The sequence below is a fragment of the Lithobates pipiens genome, unplaced genomic scaffold (assembly GCF_037356315.1).
Source record: "Lithobates pipiens isolate NorthernLeopardFrog02 unplaced genomic scaffold, aLitPip1_a1.2 Scaffold_17, whole genome shotgun sequence".
In the NCBI taxonomy this organism is placed as follows: Eukaryota; Metazoa; Chordata; class Amphibia; order Anura; family Ranidae; genus Lithobates; species Lithobates pipiens.
In genome coordinates this window covers 16649367-16665553 of record NW_027507755.1, presented here as the reverse complement: position 1 = coordinate 16665553, position 16187 = coordinate 16649367, and the positions used below count along the sequence as shown (strand labels likewise).

The 16187-nt window shown below is 47.4% G+C and overlaps 1 protein-coding gene across 1 annotated transcript in view; it reads right to left on the bottom strand.

The window, feature by feature from the left end:
- Window positions 1-15910, bottom strand: part of RAB38 (RAB38, member RAS oncogene family) — an 83184-nt gene extending 67274 nt beyond the window's left edge. The window contains exon 1 of the mRNA XM_077485021.1: window positions 15641-15910. Within this exon, the coding sequence (XP_077341147.1) occupies window positions 15641-15842 (202 nt within the window). The 5' untranslated portion in view covers window positions 15843-15910. The remainder of the gene's footprint in view (window positions 1-15640) is intronic.
- Between the last annotated feature and the right edge of the window lie 277 nt (window positions 15911-16187).

The following is a 16187-nucleotide window of genomic DNA, read 5'->3' as shown; positions in this document are numbered from 1 at the left end:
AACACGCACTTTTTTCCCCTTAAAATCAGGGTAAAATCGCGGGTGCGTGTTATACGCCGATCCGCCACGATTTACTAGCGATTTTTGGGCTCTGGGCGGCTTTCAGCCGCCTTCGGCCCTTCTATGTATGGCCGAGGCGGCCGAAAGCCTCAGAGTATGGCCGAGGCGGCCGAAAGCCTCCGAGTATGGCCAAGGCGGCCGAAAACCGACGAGAAGTGGCGAGAGCGGGCGAAAGACTCCGAGTACGGCCAAGGCGGCCGAAAAGCCTCCGAGTACGGCCGAGGCGGCCGAAAGCCTCCGAGTATGGCCGAGGCGGCCGAAAGCCTCTGAGTATGGCCGAGGCGGCCGAAAGCCTCCGAGAACTTCCGGGCGCCACCGAGATACGAAGGACATCTCGGCAGCGCCATTTTTAAAAACAAAAGATGAGGGGACAACAATGCACAAGGCTGCAATGACGGACAAACTGCATGACGGACAGGCTGCAATGATAAGGCTGCAATGACAAGGCTGCAATGATAAGGCTGCAATGACAAGGCTGCAATGATGGACAGGCTGCATGACAAGGCTGCAAATGACACTGACAAGGCTGCATTGATGGGCATTTAAATGTAAGTTTTTTTTCTTTAAATTTCCCTCCTAAAAGTTTTTTTCCTTAAAATTCCCTCCTAAAATTGGGGTGCGTGTTATACGCCGGCGCGTGTTATACGCCGATAAATACGGTGTATATATATATATATATATATATATATATATTTATAAAATACACCGCAAACAGGCATAACTTTATGACCACCCACCTAATATTAGGCTGGGTTCACACTGAGGCTATGCGGGAACGCCGCTAATCCGCGGCGGGTTCCCGCATCGCATGCCTCCCGCCAGCAGTTCACACTGCCCTATGCGAACTGCTGGGAGTGTCAGTGAAACCTTAATGACACCCCCAGATCAGTTCGCATATCGCTGTACGATCAGCAAACTCGTTCAGGAATCGGATCGCATGGTGTGAACACCCATGCGATTCGATTCTGCTGCGGACCAAAAAAAGGGTCCTGTGCGAGTTTGGAGCGGGTGCGATGCGAATTCAGCCATACTATCTGTATGGCTGAACTCGCATCGCACAGAGATCGGATGTGATTTGCACTGCAGTGCGGTGCGAATCACATCCGGGTCTCCCAGCCGCAGCAGTGTGAACCCAGCCTAAAGTAGGTCCCCCTATGCCGCCACAACAGCCCTGACCAATTGAGGCATGGACTCCGCTAGACCTCTGACTGTTTGCTGTGGTATTTGGCACCAAGCCATTCTTAGCAGATCCTTTAAGTCCTGTAAGTTGTAAGGTGGGGCCTCCATGGATCAGACCTATTTTTCCAGCACATCCCACGGATGTTCAATTGGATTGAGATCTGGATAATTTGGGGGCCAAGTCAATACCTCAAACTCATTGTTGTGTTCTTCCAACCATTCTGGAACCATTTTTGCAGTGTAGCATGGTGCATTGTCCTGCTGAAAGAGGCCACTGCAATAAAGGAATACAACTTCCATGAAGGAGTGTACTTGGTCAGAAACAATGTTTGGATATGTGGTACATGTCAAAGTAACATCCACATGAATGGCAGGACCCAAGGTTTCCCAGCAGAACATTGCCCAAAGCATCACACTGTCTCTGCCTACCTGCCTTCTTCACATAGTGCATCCTGGTGCCATCTCTTGCCCAGGTAAGTGACGCACACGCATCAAGCTATCCACATGATGTAAAAGAAAACATAATTCATCAGACCATGCTACCTTCTTCCCAGTGGCGTAACTAGAACCTTCAGGGCCCCGATGCAAGAAACTATGAAGGGCCCCCCTGAACCCCAGCCAGGGCCCTTCCCTCCGAGTCCGGCGGTGGAACTCCATCATATGTAGAGGGGGCTGCATGGGCCCCCTGCATCACAGGGCCCGGTTGCGGTCGCGGCTGCTGCACCCCCTATAGTTACGCCCCTGCTTCTTCCATTGCTCTCTGGTCCAGTTCTGATGCTCATATCCAGTTCTGATGCTCATGTGTCCATTGTAGGTTAAGGTGACCAGATTTATAAAATGAAATCCGGGGAGATAATTTTTTTTTTTTTACAAGCAATGGCAGCAATTAGTGACTCATAGCGGGACTGTGATATTGGGGTGGACAAATCGGACACTAATGCTGCGTACACACGACTGGTTTTCCCATCGGAAAATCAGAATTTTTTTCCGACAGAGTTCCGCTGAAACTGTCTTGCCTACACACGATCACACCGAAGTCTGACCGTCTAGAACGTGGTGATGTACAACATGTACGACGGGACTAGAAAAAGGAAGTTAAATAGCCAGTAGCCAATAACTGCCGTCTCGTACTTCCTTCAGAGCATGCTTCATTTTTGGTCCATCTTAACAGCATACAGACGAGCGGTTTTCCCAATAGGAATTGGTTCCGTCAGAAATATTTAAAACATGTTCTATTTCTAGGTCCGTCAGAATTTTCTAAAAAAAAAAAAAAAAAAGTCAGATGAGGCCCACACACGATCGGAATATCCAATCAAAATACTTTTTCTGTCGGACATTACGCTCGTGTGTACGTGGCATTAGTGACACTTTTGACACTTTGTGGGAACCAGTGACACTAATACAGTGATCAGTGCTAAAAATATGCACTGTCACTGTATTAATGACACTGGCTATGAAGGGGATAACATCTAGGGCAATCAATGGGTTAAATGTGTGCCTAACAAATGTTTTCTCACTGTGGGGCAGGTGCTTTTACTAAGGGAAGACATGGATTCCCGTACCTGCTTTGCTCTGATACCCAGAAATGCAGGATCACGTATATACATGATCCTGCGCAGCGCAACCGCCCTGTAGCAGTAAATCAGCTATCAGGCAATCGGCAACTGGTAAAGATCATCAGCATTATGATGACTCACAGGCAACAGGCACTCATGGCTCTGACTGGCTCTGTCACAGTGTGTCACATAACATGGCTGCTGGTTGCTGATTTTGTTAACTTCTGACCAATAAGTGCCCCCCGCTGCCTGTGAGTACCATCCATTATGCCAGAGAGACAGACACAGTGAAATGTAGTACACCCCCAAAGCACACCTGTGTTGAAGCCTTGAAGGCACTGGCAGCCCCACCATTGGATCTGCTTCCCCTCTATTCCTGCTGCTGGACATGGGCAGCTGAGCTCAGCTGCCTCTCTCTGCCCGTCGCCTCCGCCGGCCTCACAGCCTCTCAGGTCTTACTCTCTGGGCCACGGCTACTACTGGGTGGGGAGTGGAGGAAAATTACTCTGTCGGGGAAGGCAAGGAGATAAGCAGGCCAGCGGCCTGAGCCAAGGCCAAGGCAGAAGAACATGTGAGTGGAGCTGAATGGGCATGTGCCGGAAACTGAAGAAATAGTCCATCCGCTCTGACCAGCACATCATCATTAGAAAGGGACACAGATAATGGAACAAAATACACCCCCCTAAGCTAGTAGGAGCAGGGGGTGTGTAATTCAGATTTATTTATTTTTTTATTCTGCACTGACTGTCTTTGAAAATTGCCCCAGCTCCTGTTGAAGTCAAATCAGGGGACAAAATCGGGGACAGACTTGGTCCGGGGACCTCAATCCGGGGACTGTCCCCTGAAACCCTATTGTAGGTTCTTTTGGTTGTGGACACGGCCCAGCATGAGTTTAGAGCATTCTTTATCATACAAGGCCCATGTTGCATGTCTGCGTCACAGTCAGTTATTGCTCAGAGAATTGAATAATGAAGTATGCATAGCAGCTGTAAATGGGGAGAAGGGCAGTGGAATGCAGGAGATGAGCTTTAGATCACTCGATTTACTGGAAAACATTTTTAGCTCTTACAGTGCTGTGATAATGATAGTTATTTCTCTCAACTGAAGTGATTTTCTATGTCAGGATTGTTAAATAGAGTTACCGAAACACACACCATAGTAAACGTCGCCTAATTGCAGAGAGAAAACTGGCAGCCAAATGTTGGCAGGACATGTGAAATATAACACGGTTGTGTTAATTTATTTACATGTCGTTCTTTCAGCCTCAATTGTGAAGACATTTTGCTATGTTTGGCTTGTATAATGAGAAAGTGCAGAATGCGGCTATGAGCCCTGAGTCAGAGAAATTATGGATAGCAGGCTTGGTCTATACAGAGTTAAAGGGGCACTTAGGGCACGTCTCTGCCAACAAGTGTCCCCTAAATGATGGGTATGAAGAGCTGAAGAACTGCATAAGTGCTTAGCGCAGTGCTGGTGTGAAGCTGCTCTGCCTGTCGAGTCCATGGAACGAATGATGCTGCTGCAGGCCAGCTCAGTAATATTGCAAATATTGTATTGGGAAGCTGGGTCATACTTTAGCTGACTATAGATAGTTAGAGTCTCAGCCCAGTTCAGCAGTGACCGGCTGAGATTCAATCCATCTATGGTCAGGCTGACTGTACCCAAGTCGATCCATCGAACAACTTGAGTACAACCAGCATGTCAGATTTCTAGCATGCAGTTATTGCCAGCGGCTATAGCCACTAGCAATAATGATTGTGTTCTCCCAGCAGGGACAACTCGTGCCCCCCGGCAGGGAGAACGTAATAGCTCTGTGGGAGGCATTTACTGACTGTGTTGATGGTGGAATCATATGATTTTCTTTCCTGCGACCCTTTATTTCAGGAAAGAAAATCGCATAATCTATGGCCTGCCTTAGCCCATAAGGGCTTATATATATGGGTTAAAGTGGTGGTAAACTCTTTCAGAAATAAAAAAAGAACGTTTCCACCTGAAAGGCAATATCATAATGTGCAAGCATGCACTGCATACTAGCACATTATGAGAAACTTACCTTAAAACTAAGCCCTCCAGCAAGGGCTGTCTTAATGAGTGGGCACACCTGAGAACTGCCCAGGGGCCCCAGCTGCATGGAGGGCCCCTGAACTTTCCCCAAAGCAGCTGGTTCTTGAGCCCACGCTGCCCCAAAATTGGGGGCCCCATTAAGGCACTGAGAGTGATGGATACACAGAGGAGGCAGGCTGGCAGCGGTGCGCTGTGCAGAACGATACCTATTCGTCAGCAGCACTGAGAGCCCACCTGCAGAAGTAGCATTGTGGATGGTGTTATGGTGGGCCCAGCTTTCCAGCACTGTTTGCACCGAAGGGCTTGAAATGCCTGGAGAGATGCTCCTTCCTCCGCCCCTCCTTCTGTCTGCTTGATTTGTATAGGTGAGTCCAGTGCTGGAGGTGGGCACATAGCCAAAAGTTTACATGCGCTGTATCTCCACTGGAAAAGGGGGTACTACATGGATGGAATAATGGTGCTGGGGTATATCAAGGGTGTATGGGGGAAAACAATGCTGAGGGGGGATCTGGGATGTATAGGGGGTAGAAATGCTTGGGGTAGCTTGGGTGGCTATAGTGCTAGAGGTATCAGGCATGTAGAAAGGCCACAGTGTAGGGGGTATCAGGGATGTAGTGGGGTCACAATACAAGGGGTATCTTATGGTATATGGTAACAGTGCTGGGGGGAATATCTAAGGTGTAGAGGGGACAGAGTGCTGGGGGGATATCTGTGGTGTAGAGGGGTCAGAGTGCTGGGGGGAGATCTGTGGTGTAGAGGGGGCAGAGTGCTGGGGGGATATTTGGGATGTAGAGGGGTCAGAGTGCTGGGAGGACTTCTGGTATGTAGAGGGGTCAGAGTGCTGTGGGGATATCTGGGGTATAGAGGGGTCAGAGTGCTGGGGGATATCTGGGGTGTAGAGGGGTCAGAGTACTGGGGGGATATCTGTGATGTAGAGGGGTCAGGGTGCTGGGGGGATGTCTGGGTTGTAGAGGGGTCAGAGGGCTGGGGGGATATCTGGGGTATAGAGGGGTCAGAGAGCTGGGAGGATATCTGGTATGTAGAGTGGTCAGAGTGCTGGGGGGATATCTGGGGTGTAGAGGGGTCAGGGTGCTGGGGGGATATCTGGGATGTAGAGGGGTCAGAGTGCTGGGGGGATATCTGGGGTGTAAAGGGGTCAGAGAGCTGGGGGGGATATCTGGGGTGTAGAGGGGTCAGAGTGCTGGGGGGATATCTGGGGTGTAGAGGGGTCAGAGTGCTGGGGGGATATCTGGGGTGTAGAGGGGTCAGAGTGCTAAGGGGATATCTGGGGTGTAGAGGGGTCAGAGAGCTGGGAGGATATCTGGTATGTAGAGGGGTCAGAGTGCTGGGGGGATATCTGGTATGTAGAGGGGTCAGAGTGCTGGGGGGATATCTGGTATGTAGAGGGGTCAGAGTGCTAGGGGGATATCTGGGGTGTAGAGGGGTCAGGGTGCTGGGGGGATATCTGGGATGTAGAGGGGTCAGAGTGCTGGGGGTATAACTGGGGTGTAAAGGGGTCAGAGAGCTGGGGGGGATATCTGGGGTGTAGAGGGGTCAGAGTGCTGGGGGGATATCTGGGGTGTAGAGGGGTCAGAGTGCTGGGGGGATATCTGGGGTGTAGAGGGGTCAGAGTGCTGGGGGGATATCTGGGGTGTAGAGGGGTCAGAGTGCTAAGGGGATATCTGGGGTGTAGAGGGGTCAGAGAGCTGGGAGGATATCTGGTATGTAGAGGGGTCAGAGTGCTGGGGGGATATCTGGTATGTAGAGGGGTCAGAGTGCTAGGGGGATATCTGGGGTGTAGAGGGGCCATAGTGCTGGGGAGGCATCAGTCTAGCAGATATATTATATGCACAGGACAGCTTTGTTACTTTATGTACCGTATTTATCGGTGTATAACACGCGCCGGCGTATAACACACACCCCAAGTTTAGGAGGGAATTTTAAGGAAAAAAACTTTTAGGAGGGAAATTTAAGGGAAAAAAAACTTACATTTAAATGCCCATCAATGCAGCCTTGTCAGTGTGCATCTGAAGCCTTGTCAGTGTCATTTGCAGCCTTGTCATGCAGCCTGTCCATCATTGCAGCCTTGTCATGCAGCCTTGTCCGTCATTGATGTCAGCTAATGTTTTTAAAAATGGCGCCGCCGAGATGTCCAGAAGGGCCGAAGGCGGCCGAAAGCCGCCGAGAAGGTCCGAGAGCGGCCGAAGGTCCAAAAATCGTGCCAGAAATCGCGGAGGATCGGCGTATAACACGCACCCACGATTTTCCCCTGATTTTAAGGGGGAAAAGGTGCGTGTTATACGCCGATAAATACGGTATGTAGTATTTTCCCACTGTTTCTTTGCTGTACAGAATGATTGTTCATGTAGTTAATGCAGAGCTCCACCCAAAAGGGGAAGCTCTGCTTGTCTGCCTCCTACCTACTTGATGTCTGTTTACCGGCGCTGTCTCCATTGTAGGGGCCCCAGAGCATTACTCTGCCCAGGGGCCCATGATGCTATTAACCACTTAAGCCCCGGACCATTTTGCTGGCTTAAGACCAGAGCACTTTTTGCGATTCGGCACTCCAACGCTTTAACTGACAATTACGCGGTCGTCCAAACTAAATTGACGTCCTTTTTTTCCCACAAATAGAGCTTTCTTTCGGTGGTATTTGACCACCTCTGTGGTTTTTACTTTTTGCTATAATAAATATCCCCCAAAAATATATAAAAAAAAAATTTTCCTCAGTTTAGGTCGATATGTATTCTTCTATATATCTTTGGTAAAAAAATGGCAATAAGCGATTATTGATTGGTTGGCGCAAAAGTTATAGTGTTTACAAAATAGGGATAGTTTTATGGCATTTTTATTAATAATTTTTTTTTACTAGTAATGGCTGCGATCAGTGTTTTGTTATTGTGACTGCGACATTATGGCGGACACATCGGGCATTTTTGACACATTTTTGGGACCATTGTCATTTATACAGCAATCAGTGCTATACAAATGCACTGATTCCTGTGTAAATGACACTGGCAGTGAAGAGGTTAACCAGGAGGTGGCAGTGTAGGGGTTAAGTGTGTCCTAGGGGCGTGTTTATAACTGTGGGGGCGTGGCTGTGATTTACAGAACACTGATTTCTGCTCCAATCACAGGGAGCAGAGATCAGTGTCACTTGTTGCTAGGCAGAATGGGGAGATGCTGTTTACATTGGCATCTCCCCATTCTCTCTCACCCGTGAGACGATCGCGGGTATCCCCGTGGTGATCGAGTCCGCGGGACCTGCGGTCAGACTCAAGGGTGTCCCGACCGGCACACGTGCGCGCCGCCGGCTGCGTGCACGCGATGGCCCGGGGGCAATTTTAAATGGACGTACCTGTACGTCAATTTGCCTGCCCGTGCCATTCTGCCGACGTACATCGTCGTGCGCCTGTCGGGAAGAGGTTAAGGCGGCCCTGCCTCCAGCGATGTGCTGTCACTGCTGCAGAGGCTTCCTTCTTCACCCGGTCACCCTTCCGGTTTGCAGACTTTGGCCATCTGATCGGCCAGGCCGCTAAGACATCACTCATGCCCATGCATGCAGGAGTCTTAGCCGTGGCACATAGCTCAGAAGGAACGGCTCGGCCAGGTATGCTGTTCTGTCATAGCGCATGCGCCGGTGGTGTCACCGGCTGCTGCTCACTAGAATATCTCCTAAATGGTGCACGTTTAGGGGATATTAATTTTACCTACAGGTAAGCTGTAGGTATAAGCATACCTGGAGGTAGAAATAAAAGACAAGAGTTTACCACCGCTTTAAGCAGTTCATAAATGATTGACCATAAATGAACCTTTTCTCTATGTCAGGGGTGTCAAAACTTTTTTTCAAAGAGGGCCAGATTTGATGAAGGGAGCATGCGTGAGGGCCGACCATTTTGCCTGACATTCTTTGAACCATTAAAATGAAATGCAAATGAACTAATACACTGCCCAACAAGAATTCTCATGCCTTTGTGGCTGTTTGGTGAACAGTCTAAAGCCCCACACACACTATCAGATTATCTGCTGATTTTTTCCTTCAGATTTACCAAAACCATATAATATGAGGTCAAACCTTAGGAGTTTCGATTTGTATGCAATCAGGCAGGCCCTTGCACTACATGGTTTTGGTAAATCTGAAGACAAAAATCTGCAGAAAATCTGATAGTGTGTATGGGGCTTTAGGATGTTATTTAGATATACCATATTTATCTGCATATAACACACATCTTCACTTTAAGAAAGAAGTTTCAGGAACAAACTTACAATTTAAATAAAGAACTGTGAAGCAAAATAAGGGTCAGTGCCCATCTGCAGCCTCACCATTGCCATGAATGCAGCCTCACCATTGCCATAAATGCAGCCTCGCCATTGCCATGAATGCAGCCTCACCATTGCCATAAATGCAGCCTCGCCATTGCCATGAATGCAGCCTCACCATTGCCTTAAATGCAGCCTCACCATTGACATGAATGCAGCCTCACCATTGCCTTAAATTCAGCCTCACCAGTGACATGAATGCAGCCTCTGAATGCAGCCTCACCATTGCCATCAGTGCAGCCTGATCCATGCCCATCTGCAGCCTTGGAGGGGGCGGGACAAGCGCCAACAGATTACATACAGGAAAATCTCCTGTTTACTTGGCGGCCTCTTTAATACAAAGTCCCGCCTCCTATGATAGAAAGAACAGCCGTCTAATAGCGGCCCAGGAGACGGGACTTCCTATTACAGAATCCGCAAAGTAAACAGGGATTCTCCTGTATGTAATCTGATAGCGCTTGTCCCGCCCCCTCCCTGTCCATTCTGAAGAATGGTAAATACGGTATATATATTTTCGTTGGGGCCACAAAAGATATATATATCCAAATTACTTGTGGTGCCATATGAAACCGGAACACAGGCCGCAATTGGCCCGCGGCACAGACTTTGGACATGCCTGCTCTATGTGGCTTAACTGGCTTGGTGATGTGTGCAGGAAGCTCACGAAAGGGTATGGGGACGCCGGCGGGAGGAACCACAGTGTGCATTAGTAGAGGCAGATTTTCACACACAAGCTGCTGAGGGTACTAAGTATACAGCATCTTCTATTACAGGCTGACTTTATTTTACTTCAAATCCCAAAATGACAGGTTCACTATAAGGGCTTATTCACACCAGGGAGAGCATGATAATGTGCACATAACACACCCTGGTGTACGCTGTGCACCCGCACTGTCATGCACTGCAGTGTATTGTAAAATGTATTGCAGTACTTGTTTTTTTTTTTTTCTTCCTATTAAATAATAATTAATTAATTTAAATACCAAGCAATTTATTTGTATTGCACATCGCTATAGGTTACGATGTAATGGGACATGTGGCACAAAAATGTTTTTTTTGTTCAGTGCAGGACATTGGTGAGTTAGCATTGCTCCCTTTGTTCTTTTTGGACTACAAGTCATCTCCTGTTATGGAGATACGAAGGAGAAATTATGTAGTCCTGGCACACTCCCTGTCCTAGGGAGCCAATGCTATTCAGTACAGTTGTCATCCTAGTACTGGATCTGTGTTAATGAATGGATTACCAGGTTAAAATAAAGAAAAAAAAGTGTGAAAAAATAAAACTCATGCAGCTACATCTAATTTCTGATAAACCACATTACCATCAATTCTTGTTCTTGGCTTTAGATACGCTTTTACCACAGGCATGTGTGCCAGGTGTGCCTGGGCACAGGGCCAGGACAAGGGGTGGGCAGGAAGGGTGGCTGCCCTGGGCACTGTGGTATTATGTAAGGTGGGGGCACTACAACACTACAAGGAGATTTCGGGGAGGGGATTTGTGTTGAGAAGGCGAATTTGGGGAGCGACAGGGGGTAAGAATTGTTCCAAATTCAAGGGAATGTGCTAGGAGTGGTGATTTGTGTTGGGGGGGTGGAGGAAGAGGATTTGTGCTAGGAGGGGGGATTTTGGGGGGTGTGTGCTATAAAAGTAATAGAGAGGGGAATTTGATATGTAATATGATAGGGGGGATTTGTGCTAGTAGGGATGGTTGGCAGGGGGGTATTTGTGTCAGAAGGTGAAATTTGTGGGGGGGATATGTGCTAGAAACGGGGATTGGGGAGGGGAATTTGTGCTGGAAGGGGGGATTTGGAAAGGGCGAAGGAAGGATTTATGCCTGGAGGGGAAGTTTGATGGGTAGAACATTTGTGCTAGGAGGTGGAAAAAATTTTTTTGTGGGTGGGGGGAATTTGTGCTGGGAGGGGGGATTTCAGAAGGGGGCATCTTTATACTAGGGAGTTTATGCTTAGGGGGTGAGCATGAATATTAGTGCTCGATTTCTTTTTTTTTTTTTTTTTGGGAGAGGATTTTTGGTGACACATAATCCTCATACATCTTGGGGGGAGGGGGTCGCAATTTGGCCCTGGGCTCTTGATGAACTTGTCCCAGCACTGCCTGGGCACACCCTTTGTGGTGCAGATTCTCCCTGTTTAAACCCCTGATATTTCAGCAAAGCCCCTAATGGGGTTCCTAAAATAAAAAAAAAAAAAAAAAAAGTATTTAAAAAATACAATTGTAAAAAATTATTCAACATAATAAAAATAAAAACTTCTGACACCATCCACTGCCCTACTGACACCGACAGTATATAAACACATGCATGTATGTTTGAGCTTTGAGGTGCACACACTAATGCCATAGGCTGTGCACACCTATGGCTTTAACCCAGTGTTATCTAAACCAGGGTACCTTGGGGAGGACTGTGTAATTCAGGACGCTATGATGGGGAGCTGTGAGACTGCAGGGCTTTGTGATAGAATCCGAGAAACATAGAACAGTGACAACAGAGAAAAGACCAAGTTGTCCATTGAATTTGACTGTATTTTGTTTTTAATTTATACATTTTTTTTGGTTTATTTTTTATTTGTTTTCTGAGTATAGATTCTGAGTATAGATTCTGAGTATAGATTCTGAGTATAGATCTATGTTTGTCTCAAGCGGGTTTGACCTACTCACTACCTCTGCTGGAAGTCTTTTCGAAGTATCAACTACTATTTTAGCTAAATAATACTTTCTAAGATTTGTTTTGCGTGTTCTTCCTGCCAGTTTGAGATCATGTCCCTGTGTTCTTCTTCTTGGTTTCATATTAAAAATCCTGCCCACCTGAACTTTATTCACACCCTTAATGTATTTAAAGGTTTTAATCATCTTTTTTCCCCATTTTTTTCTTCCAGACCGTACATATTAAGTTCCTGAAGTCTCTCCTGATATGTTTTATTCCCCAGACCTTTCACCGTTTTTGTTCTTCTCTGGACTTGTTTTAGCGTATCAATATCTTTTTGTAAGTGAGATCTCCAGTACTGGACACTATATTATAAATGAGGTCTAAAGATCTATAAAGGGGAATCAGGACCTCCTTCCTCCTGCTGGTGATCCCTCTAGAGATAACTAAAGATCTACATAGAGGAATCAGGACCTCCTTCCTTCTGCTGATGATCGCTCTAATGCCGCGTACACACGAGCGGACTTTTCAACATCCAAAGTCCGAAGGATTGAGTCCGTCAGACTATCCGATCGTGTGTGGGCTGCAACGGACTTTTGACTCGCCAAAGTCCGAAGGACTTTAGAATATGGAACATGCTTCAAATTTTTCCGAAGGAACTCCGCCGGACCCGGTCCCCTTCGAAAAATTCGCTCGTGTGTATGCTACTCCGACGGACTAAAACCAACGCTAGGGCAGCTATTGGCTACTGGCTATGAACTTCCTTATTCGAGCCGAGTCGTACGTCATCACATTCGAATCCGTCGGAGTTTAGTGTGATCGTGTGTGGCCAAGTCCGCTCAGCCGAAAAGTCTGTCAGAACTCCGTCGGAATTCCAGCAGAACTCCGACGGAACTCCTTCGGAAGTCTGTCGGACATAAGTCCTCTCGTGTGTACGGGGCTTTATGATAACTAAAGAGCTATATAGGGGAATCAGGACCTCCTTCCTTCTGCTGATGATCGCTTTAGTGATAACTAAAGATCTATATAGGGGAATCAGGACCTCCTTCCTCCTGCTGGTGATACCTCTAGTGAGAACTAAAGATCTATATAGGGGAATCAGAACCTCCTTCCTCCTGCTGGCGATATCTTTAGTGATAACTAAAGATCTACATAGAGGAATCAGGACCTCCTTACTTCTGCTGATGATACCTCTAGTGATAACTAAAGATCTACATAGAGGAATCAGGACCTCCTTCCTCCTTCTAGGGATACTTCTAGTGATAATTAAAGATCTATATAGAGGAATCAGGACCTCCTTCCTTCTGCTGATGATCTCTCTAGCGATAACTGAAGATCTATATAGGGGAATCAGGACCTCCTTCCTTCTGCTGATACCTCTAGTGATACCTAAAGATCTATATAGGGGAATCAGGACCTCATTCCTCCTGCTGTGGCTACCGCTAGTGATAACTAAAGATCTACATAGAGGAACCATGACCTCCTTCCTTCTGCTGGTGATCCCTCTAGTGATAACTAAAGATCTATATAGGGGAATCAGGACCTCCTTCCTTCAGCTAATGATCCCTCTAGTGATAACTAAAGCTCTATATAGAGGAACCAGGACCTCCTTCCTCCTGCTAGTGACCCCGCTAGTGATGCATAAGGGAATTCTATACCCTTTTCCCACTGCCTGGTCACAATATTTGCTAATTTTTCAATCGTCTGAAATAAGTAGCCCCAAATCTTTTACCTCTGAAGTGCTGGCCAACACTGTACCCCCAATATTGTACTCTGTCATGGGATTATTTTCCCTAGGTGCATTATTTTACATTTAGAGACATTGCATTGCAGTTTCCACTGCTTTGACCAATCTTCCAGCAATACCAAATCATTCCTGACACCTCCAGGGATATCAACCATATTGCATAATTTTGTGTCATCAGCAAAAAATCAAGCCTTACCCACCAAAACTTTAGTTATATCACTTAGAGATTAAATAGAACAGGACCCAGTACAGAGCCTTGTGGTACACCACTAGTACCCGGTCTCTGTTTTGAGTGAACCCCCATTTACAACCACACTCTGGTATCTATCCAACGAACCACCCAAGGGTTAAGTCCTAGCATGTACAACTCTTGTATTGGATCATTATGTGGAACTGTATCAAATGCCTTACCACCCTGGTCAAAAATATTGGTAATATAGTCAAAAAATTTAATCATATTGATGGGGGGGGGGGGGGGGTCCTGTTATAGGTGGAACTCTGATGTGATGGGAGGCTCTGATAATAGAGGGACTCATGTATAGGGGACCTTTGATGTATAAAGGTGACTCTGATGTAATGAGAGGCTCTCGTGTATGGGAACTAGTGACATGATGGGGGACCTCTGATGTTAAGCTTTGATGGTTGGGCTTTGATGTGAATTGGGCCTCTGATGTAATGAGGGGCCCTCTGATATGAAGGGAGGACTCTGATGTGAAGAGAGGGTTGTGGTGTGTCTAAGGGGGGGACCTCTGATGACATAGAGGGACTCTGATGTGAAGGGGGGGATTCTGATTTAAAGGGTGAACCTCTGATATGACTGTGATGTGGTGGGGGAGCCTGTGATGTGAAAAGGGTCTCTAATGTAAAGGGCAGGCTCTGATGGGGCACTCGTGTATAGGGGATCATTGATGTATAGGGGTGGCTGATGTAATGAGAGTCTATCATGTATGGGGGAGGGGGGGTTCTGATGTGTAGGGGAGCTTCGATGTGATAGAGGAACTTTGTGGTGATAGAGAGACTCTGATGTGATAGGGGGAACTACTAACACGATGGGGGACCTCGAATGTGAATGGATGCCTCTGATGTCAAAGGGGATACTTTGATATGAAGGGGGGCTCTGATGTAGTGGGGGGACCTGTAATGTGAAGGGGGGCTCTGGTGTGAAGAGGGGATTGGAATGTGAAGGGGGGACTCTTATGTAATGCGGGAACCTCTGATATGAAGGGCGACTGTGATGGGGTGGGGGAGCCTGTGGTGTGAAGTGGAGCTCTGATGTGAAGGGGGCTCTGATGTGAAGGGGGAAACTAATGTGAAGGGGGGTACTCTAATGTGATGGGGAACTTGTAATGTGAAGGGGGGCTCTGGTGTGAAGAGGGAATTGGGATGTGAAATGGGGGACCCTCTAATGACATAGAGGGTCTGATGTGAAGGGGGGACTCTGATGTAAAGGGGGGCTCCTATGTAATGGGGGAACCTCTGATATGAAGGGTGACTGTGATGTGGTGGAGAGCCTGCGATGTGAAGGGGGGCTCTGATGTGAAGTGGGGGTCTGATGTGAAGTGGGGGTCTGATGTGAAGTGGGGGTCTGATGTGAAATGGGGCTCTGATGTGAACTGGGGCTCTGATGTGAACTGGGGCTCTGATGTGAAGGGGGGCTCTGATGTGAAATGGGGCTCTGATGTGAAGGGGGGCTCTGATGTGATGGGGGCTCTGATGTGATGGGGGGCTCTGATGTGAAGTGGGGGTCTGATGTGAAGGGGGCTCTGATCTTGAAGGGGAGCTTTGATGTGAAGGGGGGCTCTGATGTGAAGGGGGGCTCTGATGTGATGGGGGACCTCTGATGTGGAGAGGAGCTTCCAATGTGAAGTTACTTTCACCAAGGGGGTTGGGTACATTGTCCCAGGCTCGGGTTTCCCATTGATAAGTAACATATACATTTTTTGCCCAGCCTGTAAGCACATCTTTGGCGCTGTACAGATGTTACCCCAATTACCCCGATTCATAAGCAAACATTAAAAAAGTTTAAAAACTCTTGCAAGTCCCCTCTCTACTCACCAGCAATGTCCCATAGCTGTAGTCGCACAACGGTGTCTGAGTCCCAGCTTAGGACCTTCAGAGCGAAATCCACGCCGATGGTGGCACGGTAATGCGGGGAGAAGTTCTGGTGTACATATCGTTTGATGATACTCGTCTTGCCAACTCCCAAGTCACCAATCACTAGGATCTTGTAGAGGTGCTCTGTGTGATGGCTCTGCATCTTGATTCCCAAACTCCCAGCAGACTAATCCCATGCTCCGAACTGAATTCTTGCCAGGGTCAGGAGGAAGAAAAAAAAAAGGGTGGGGGGTGTGGGAAGGAGGGGGCAGCACAAATAGAAAGAAACACACTGTCACAACTTAAAAAAAAAAAAAAATTATAAAGACGCACCAAGAGCTTTGGAAGGGATGGCATCAGAGCTCGCAGGAATGTGTGATAATAGCAAACCCTCACAGAAAATTTACACTGCAAGGAAACACGTGTGGTGTACAGTACTGTATATCAAGATAAACGCAACAGATAACGGATGTGTCAGCAAAATAACAAACTTTTCAATTTCTCAGAT